At 55.1% G+C, this 8,651-nt stretch overlaps 1 protein-coding gene across 1 annotated transcript in view; it reads left to right on the top strand.

Annotated features, from left to right (window-relative positions):
• The window catches only part of LOC104489133 (vesicle-fusing ATPase-like), a gene marked incomplete at its 3' end in the record, with an annotated part of 18,348 nt that extends 10,033 nt beyond the window's left edge, over positions 1-8,315 (top strand). The window contains exons 5-8 of the mRNA XM_010131254.1: positions 2,502-2,668; positions 4,166-4,273; positions 4,863-4,938; positions 8,160-8,315. Coding sequence (XP_010129556.1) covers positions 2,502-2,668; positions 4,166-4,273; positions 4,863-4,938; positions 8,160-8,315 — 507 coding nt within the window. The remainder of the gene's footprint in view (positions 1-2,501; positions 2,669-4,165; positions 4,274-4,862; positions 4,939-8,159) is intronic.
• Between the last annotated feature and the right edge of the window lie 336 nt (positions 8,316-8,651).

Here is an 8,651-nt window from a genome sequence, read left to right as displayed (position 1 = left end):
CCCTGCCAAGGTTTCTGTGGTGAAGCTGCTCTAAGGGGTGGCTGGCTCACGGTCAGTGAGATGGAAGAAACCGTTCCTTAGGCCGCTGTTTTGCTCTTTGAGGTGTTCACAGAGATTCCAGGGAATTCTCCTCGTTCACAAGGATGTGGCAGGGCTGATAGCAGCGTGGGGAGGGCCTGGACTGAGAAGTGGTACCACTGTGGGTGTGAGGTGCTGTGAGGGAAGCTCAGTCCTTGGTGGTTGTTTTCCCAGATCCTTTGGTCTTGGCAAGTCCGTGGGCGTGGATCAGAGCTCGAGTGTGAAGTCGAGTGTCTTTCATGGAATCGCAGAATCATTTTCGCTGGAAGAGCCCTTTCAGCTGTTTGAGTCCCCCCGTTCCCCAGCACTGCCAGGTCCCCCCTGACCCCTGTCCCTCAGCAGCACCTCCACACGGCTGGGAAACCCCTCCAGGGATGGGGACTCCACCACTGCCCTGGGCAGCCGGGGACACGCCGGCACAACCCCAACGGGACAGAATTTTCTAGTGGATCTCTGGAGGGGGCTGTTTGCCTTTCCACACCTGGCAGGTGGTGCCGGGAAGCTGGTTCTTTTTGCTCGCTGGTTTTGTTTTGTCTTTCACACTGAAGACTGACCCACAGCCCGGGGGCAGAGCCGCAGGTGAATCCGTTTCTCGCCTGTGTTTGGTTGCTGGTCGGTACCGTGTACCAGCTGGTTACAGAAATGCCTTTTAGCACTGAAGTTACGTGGGGAAAGACACTAAAATTCAGCACGATTAGAGCAGATCTGTGCTTGTGCTCGTGCTGGACCTTGTTATAAACTTACCAGCTGCGTGGGAGTGTTTACGAAGAAAAATAATGTGGTAAATTTAGGCAGAGTGACTCAGTGTCTCGTGACCTCCTGCTGAGCGCGGGCGGTTTGTAGAGCTGTTCTCCAGGTAGGGAGAAGCGCTTTCCCGGGCTGCTGGGACCTCACAGCCTCTAAAGGTGCTGGGCTGTGTCCCCAGGGGGGCACTGCTGTCCTCTGAACCAGCCATCCCAGCATCGTGTCCCGAATGAAACCTGGTCGTGGGATGTGACCGGCTCCAGGGACTGAGATCCTTTCTGGAAGCTTTGGTTTGATAAAGCCCTGAGCTAAGGCAAGCGAAAGGACAGCACTGCCCTGAAGCGCCCTGGGAGCGAAGACGAGCTGCTGTGGTGCCCTGGCAGGACCAGAGTCCCTCCTCCGTTAGCTGCGGCTGGAGCGATAACCCGCTGCCACAGCCCTGCTTGGAAGAATTAGTCGATACAATCGATTCTCCTCAGCTCAGGAAGTGGTTTAGTGTTTCATCCCTGTTTCCTGGAAGATCTTTCTTCGACAGCTCGTCTCTAGGTGGCCTGGTCTTGTCCCTGGAAGGCTGTTAAACGTGCAGGCTGCTGTGACCCACGTGTCTGCTGGTAACGACTGAAGCAAGAGGTGGGCTCGCTTTGCTCTCTGAACGGGAGCGACTCCTGCATCTTAGCACATGGGATGCTGCCTCCGTCACATCTTCACAGGGGCTGACAGGGTTATTCTGGAACCGTTCTACTGCTGAGAGGCTTCATAGGAAACAGTAGGTTATGGCTGAAGGACCTTACTCCTCGTGCTGCTCTGTCCTTAGCTGTAGGCTGCTGGGTGTTACCGGGACTCTCTGCTTTGGGACATCCTCTCCTCAGACTGGTTGGGCTGAGGCAGTTCCCCGAAGCTGTGGACCAGGCTCTTCTGTCCTTCTGTCCTCTTCCCTCCAGAAGCAACAGCCCACAGTGGCCTCTTGTTTTAGACACGATGTAAGTGGGGCTCTGTGTGGATGAGGTGTGCTTGGCAGTGGCTGTGAGGTCCCGTCATGCCACTTGGCTTTCTGCCCCCCTTCAGGGGCCGTTCTGGTGATTCTGCCTTCCTGAAGGTGACCTGGGCCGTGTCGGTCAGGCCCAAGCACCCCGCTGGGGTAGGGGCTGCTTCATTTGTGTTGGACAATGGGTAGTCGGTGCTTCATTCTGGGCTGATCAATTGTATCACTGCGTGTGAATTTGCAGGGATCCAACTTTCTGCTGCTCGTCTGGAGAAGAGCAAGTTAATCCATTGCTACAGGAAACAGCTCCAACCTCTTGTCACTGCTGCTTTGGACAAGACTCCTCTGAATTCTGGCTCTCGGAAGAATGTCCTCCACACCCTTGGATGCAGACCCAGCCATTGTGGTACTGCAGTGTGTGTGGATCCGCTGTCGGTGTCCCACCATGAACACCTCCTGTTTTAGAGGAGACTGGTGGTGGTTTTAGGGAGCTGCAGGGTTTTCACTGGACATACATCCGCTGTGTTTTTTGGTCTTGTAGCAGAACTCGAGTGTAGGAGAAACAAAGTCTGTCAGAAATACTCGGTTATTAACTGCTTGTCCTGGATGAAAGGTCACATTTTGCTGAACTTGCTGTGTTTTAACGTGCTGGGGGGGACGTCGCTGCTCTGAACCTTGCTGCTTTGTCTTTTCACAGTTTCCTTGTACACGTTCGACAAGGCGAAGCAGTGCATCGGCACCATGACCATCGAGATCGACTTTCTGCAGAAGAAGAGCATTGACTCCAACCCCTACGACACGGACAAGATGGCAGCTGAGTTCATCCAGCAGTTCAACAGCCAGGCCTTCTCCGTGGGCCAGCAGGTGGGGGGCGCCTCGGCTGCTTAAGGCTTGACGTGACACACGCGTGTGCTGCAGGGGTGTAAAGTTCTGAAGAAGGGCGAGGCGCTGCGGAGGGCAGCGAACGGGCCGGGAGCGTTCCTTGAGCGCATCGGTTCTGTGTGGGAGGTCGGACCATCCTGACTGTCACCGAGTGCTTCAAAATCTGCCTTTGCCTGATCTTGAGAAATCTGTCGTTCTTGGTGAGGAGAAGCCCAAGGCTTGAGAGAGCCGGGTTCTCTCTCCATTGCGGCCTGGTTGGGTGTAGAGTCTCCAACTGGTTTGGGCTGGGAGGGACGTTTAAAGCTCCCCCAGTCCATCCCCCGCAGGGAGCAGGGACGGCTGCACCCAGAGCTGGGGGCTCCGAGCCCCAAGGGCCAACCGGACCTGCCATGGTGCCAGCGATGGGGCATCGACCACCTCTCTCGGGGCAACTTGGGCCAGAGTCTCTCCACCCTCAGTGTCAAACGTTTCTCCCTTCTCTCTGGTCTGGATTTCCCTTTCCCAGTTTAGCCCATCACCTTGTCCTGTCCCACCAGCCCCTGCTGGAAAGTCCCACCTCCTCTTCCTGACAGCCCCCTTGAAGTAGGGGCTGCAATAAGGTCTTCCTGTAGAATCATGGCAGCTCCTGGAACCTTCTGAGAAGTAACTTTAGTCTTCCATCTGTATCAGATCAAACTTCACACCAGTTTACTCGTTCAGTCATTCCCAGCAGCACCTTCCTGGTGCAGCGTGTGTTACGGCCACGTCTATCGCTGCTCTGCGACTCCAGCAGGGAGGTTGCTGTGCCTTGGCTCTGGGCTGCCTGGCAGCTGGGGTCCCCATCACTGAGCCCGCTCAGCAATGCAGCAGCCGGGCTGCTGCCCCTGCGGGCATCTGCGGCAGCTCTGGTTTGCCCTGTCCCCAGGGCAGGCCGAGCTCTGTCTCTCCTCGTAGTTTAGGAACCACTTGCAGGGCTTGAATCTGATATCAGAGCAGACGTGATCTCGGAGGGCAGGAGTTGTGCTTTGCTGTGGGTGGACCCTGCTCCTCGCCATGTTCGTTCCCTCTGTCATGGCTCCAGCATTATTTTTCGGGTGTCCTTGTCAGACGAGAATGTGAAACATAGAAAGGTTTGAGGTAAATTGTTCTCTTTGCCAGCAGCAATGCTGACAGTGAGAGGAAGGTGTCAAGAGGTGATAGAGACCGTTTAGCTGGGGGGGAAAGGGGGGAAAGAGAAGCTTTTCTGGGAGGGAGAATTTTTCTTTGAGTTCTTCCACTTGACTTCATGTTCTGCTGCTTTTGATCTGTTACTCTGGAGTACAGCGCATGAAACGGGCGTGTTCAGTGCTCCAGACCCTTCCAGGGTAAAAACTACATGGGATTTGTTGGGTGGTAAACTTTGTCCTCAGGCCTCTTTCTCTTCCAGTCTCAGCAGTCTTCTCAAAACCCTTTTTAGCGTTTCACAGAGTCAAACTCCCTCTCTGCTTCCCCTTTCCACAGCTCGTGTTCAGCTTTAACGACAAGCTCTTTGGCCTCTTGGTGAAGGACATGGAAGCAATGGACCCCAGCATCCTCAAGGGCGAGTCCGGAGCCAGCAAAAAGCAGAAGGTAGGCTGACGGGCGGCTGCGCTCCCTGCCAGCGTCTGCAGAGATCCAGGCACTGCCAGAGCTTGGCTCGAGGCGGAACTTGGGTTACTCACAGCTCGAGGAGTTGCTCGTTGGTTACACCCGGCTGCATCTTTTGCCTCGGAGAAGATCTGGAGGATTGTTTCTAGCTTAACACAGTCTCCTCACATTGGAGTGTGGAGCGGGAAGATACAAGGAGTATCTTTTGGTCTTTGGGTATTAATTCATGGAAACATCCTCTCTTGAGGCGTCTTGTCTTCCAGATACGCCCAGTTTTATTTTTCCTTCTGTATACGGGACACGATTTTATTTTCTGCTTTACATGTTAGGTCTTGCTGAAATAGAACAATTGGTTTTGAACTAAAGAAATCTCTTTACAGAGCCCGTTCCTAATACCTGATGAGCTTCTGTGTTCCATGGTGTGTGTTTGAGGAGGTGCCGGGCTTTCACCTCCTTCGCAGGGACTTGTGTGGTGGAGCTTTGCTGCCTCCGAAACGTGCTTGGAGTTCAAGGAGCAGCCTGAAGTTGAGCCTAATCTTAATGTAATCAATTGTTTCCCTCCCTTTTGCAGATCGAGGTTGGTTTGGTTCTTGGAAACAGTCAAGTTGCCTTTGAAAAAGCGGAGAACTCCTCTCTCAATCTGATCGGTGAGTGCCGCTGTGTCCATGGGCATTGATAATGCTGCGAGTTTGCTGCTTTTCGGGTCTTGGAGGCTTGTGTGCCTCGACGTTTGTCTTCCTGGTTACATCCGTTGACCTAATCCGGTGAAAACTGCACGTCAGAGTGTCTAAACTAACAGACGGCTGGATTTGACCCCTCAGGAGCCTTTAGAGAGCACTTTGCAGATGCTCAGGACCCTGGAAACCACTGCAAGGAGGACCCCTCCCTCCCACAGCCCTTGCTGCTTCCAGACAGGGGCTCTATCAAACCCACTGTCCTCCCAGTACGAAGCTCCACAAGTGCCCAACGTACTGGAGCAGTTCTGGGGGGCTCGGTACCAGGCGTTTCGCCCCCATGTATCTAAAACACACCCGGAGGTCGGGGGAGAAGAGGTGGATGTGGTCCCGTGGGAGAGCGGGTTGATTGGAACCAGGAATCCTTCCCGCGACTCCCTTCCATCGCCTGCAGACAGGGCAGAAGAGTTGCTGGTGCCTCAGTTTCCTTCTGTCAGGTCGGTGCCGTATTTAATCTGGCCATTGATCTGAGGCCGAGCTCCTTCATGTGCTTTGTTGTCCCTGGAGGACTGTGAAGTTTCGAGTAATTAAATTCTGAGGGTGGAGATGGTCGTGGTGAGTCCCGGAGCGCTGCCTGCAGCGAAGGCCGCTGCTTGTTCCCCTAGAAGAGAGTTGTAGTCGTTAAAAAAAAAAAGCCAATTCTGTTTCTTCTACTTCGCATGAAATTGTGTGCGCTGAGACCCATGGGTGAGGGTTTACCTCTGTCCGCACGAACTCTCCTGTGTCAGAAGCAGCCAGGAGGGGGGGGTGTTGGCCAGGCTCTGCAGCAGCAGGAGGAGGAACAGCCCTGCGGGGTCTGCTCCAGCGGCTGTGGAGGAGCCAGGAGATGGTAAACGCACCATCCTCAGCGGATCAGAGGCCCGTGGCTGCCTGGCCCGTGGCTGCCTGGCCTGCGGCTGCGTGTCGTCCCACGCTGTCCTTCAGGCTGTGCTAGAGGCAGGGTCTCGCTTGTCCCTTCTGCACTAGGAGTCACAGTCGATGCGGGTGTGTTCAGACCTCCAACAGTCTGCTTCAGCCAACACGGAGCTTTGATTGTGAGGTTTTACTGCCCCTCTGGACCCTAACTCGTCATCTGGCTCAATGTGAAGCCTCTAGAAGAGGGTGTGGAACAAAGCAGTGAAACACACAGTGCTGCTTCTCCATGATCTGCTTTTTAGGAGAGATAACGGTCCCCAGGGCCCGTCCGGTAAAGCAACGTGTAAATAAGGAGAATACAGGAGATCCAGCTGCCGCGGGAGTTAAGGGTCTGCCTTTCCTTTCTCTCTGGATTTCGACGTTACTGCCGGTTTCTCCAGTAGCTGCACAGGGCTGCGGCTGGTGTCACCGGTAACAGTGTCAGTGCTTGTCTAGAAACTCCCTTGACTGAACATCGGGCCCGGCTGCACGGTTCGGCTGTCAGCAGCTCAGCAGCATTCTTAGAGGGACACCAGGGCTTCGTGTCCACTCCTGAGTGCCCCGATTGCTTTAGAGCTGCCCTGAAAAGGGAGTGAGGATTCCAAGACAAAAAATTGGGTGGTTTCTTGCTGGGAGGGAGAGGAGGGAACACACTGGGGCGTGGAGACGGAGGGACTTGCGCTGAGGGGACCTGGCTCAGCTTGACGTCGCTCTAGAAGAGGTCACGGACCGGGGAGGCAATGTGCCCAGGGGCAGTTTACCGAGACCAGCCATTGTTCCTCTTGGTTGTGAAGGGACCCGCCGACCTGGTAATCGCTCTGCTTGACCTTGCTCTTGTATCCGAGGGCTGGAAGATTGTGAATGTGCTGCCTGCTTTTAAAAGGCTTCCAGAACAGGTCTGGAGAGCTGCAGATCTTTGAACCTGACTGAATCAACCGGCGCTGTAGTTAAGAATTAATCAGTGGATATTGCAACGAGGGCGATACCGGCAGGAGGGCCAGCCCGTCCCCTGTAAGGGCAGACCTGCCTCACGGTCCCACCACACGCACCGCAGGGGTCAGAAGCACGGGCCTGGGGGCGACAGTCTGCTCGGTCCTCAAAGCTCTCCCAGCACAGTTCTTTACCAGAGTGTCTTTAAGAAGAATCTGAACAGAGGCCTGTACGAGGGAGGGTCCTCGCAGGAGCAGCTGAGAGCTGGAAGGGTAGAAGGAGATAGTGCCAGTGGAGTCGCTGCTGGGGCCTTTGGTTTTCATGACAATTATGGAATAACATGGAAGGAGACTGAGTAACAAGGAGACAAAACTCGCTCTTGTGGAGCTCCGTGACTATGAAATCCAGTGCAGAGGAAATTTGGTACGGGTAAAGGTCAAGTGGTCTGTGGGAGGAAGAACACCCCTACCCTCGGTCACCAGTGGTTGTGGTTTTGGGCCAGGGGTCCCAGCTGTGGGAAGGAAATGCTAGACCCGTGCACAGTATCAGCCTGAGCCCCGTTGTTGAGAATTACTAATCCCGTTGTTGAGAATTATTCCACGTTATTAATACAGGAATATGAAGAAAGCAGAGTGGAATTTTGTACCTGTGTTGAGGTTACAAACCAACCCCAGCGCGTGCGGTTCTAGTCTGCCTGTCAAGGGATGTCCTAGAAGTGGAGGAGGAGGAGACAGACCTTCCTCTTCCTCCTGGGAGGAGACCAAGGGTGCTCCAGTGTGGAGCAGCTGCTGGGTAAGCCTGGTTGAGGAGGGCGTGGGACAAGGCTGTTCCTGTCCAGTAGCCCAGAAGAGTGTGGGTACTGGGAGTACCTCCTGTCTTCAGGTGTGCGGGGTGAGGGATGCAAAGTGGAGCTGGTAGAACCAGCTGGGGCCCGCGGAAGGTGTTCGGTGGTGCAGTGGGAGCAGATGGGGTGAGCTAGAGGCTGGAGGCACTTGGGGTGCTGTGTGGGTCCAAGGGGTCCTCGGTAAACCCGTGGCAGAGGAGTCTACTGTGAATTCCTCAACACACAGGGGCAACACCCGGCTCAAATCCTGGACAGCACGCTTGGAAGGCTGGGAAGGTAGCTGACTGAGTCTTTGCTCCTCTGCCTGTGGCACCCTTGTCACAGTACGTCCTCCTGCCCAGAGCTGAGGGAACCAAACGTGGGGTTCGCTGGGGCTGACCTGGCAGATCTGTTCTGGAGTTTGTCCTCCCGCGGGTTCCAGAGCTGCTGTTCTACGCGTCCAAACCAATTTCTTCTGTTTTTGCAGGTAAATCGAAGACCAAGGAGAACCGTCAGTCGATCATCAACCCAGACTGGAATTTTGAGAAAATGGGCATCGGGGGCCTTGACAAAGAGTTCTCCGACATCTTCCGACGGGCTTTTGCTTCTCGAGTCTTTCCACCGGAGATCGTGGAGCAGATGGGTGAGTGGGAGCTGGTCAGGGTGGCTGGGCGCGGGGTGGGGTGTAACGACGGCGTGTCAGCCAACACCCCGCGGGTGCTCCAAGCCCCCTCTGCTCCCAGTGCTCCTGAGTGTCTTTTGTTACTTGACTAGAGGGGAGGGGCAACCTGAGAGAACTTGTCCTGTCCTGCCTTGGGTGTGAACTAGCTGTCCTCCTCCCAGCTGCTCCAGTGTCCCTCTCCGAGTGCCAGCCCAGCACGGGGAGTGTCGTGTGTGACTGTGCTTGCTCAGACGGGAGGTGCTGGGGCTGTGTGCAGGCTGTGGCACACCTTGGGGTTCTAAACAGGGCACTTCTGGG

Source organism: Buceros rhinoceros, unplaced genomic scaffold (assembly GCF_000710305.1).
Source record: "Buceros rhinoceros silvestris isolate BGI_N320 unplaced genomic scaffold, ASM71030v1 scaffold28842, whole genome shotgun sequence".
Taxonomy (NCBI): Eukaryota; Metazoa; Chordata; class Aves; order Bucerotiformes; family Bucerotidae; genus Buceros; species Buceros rhinoceros.
The sequence above is the reverse complement of the archived record's forward strand: the minus strand, read 5'-3'. Positions and strand labels throughout refer to the sequence as shown.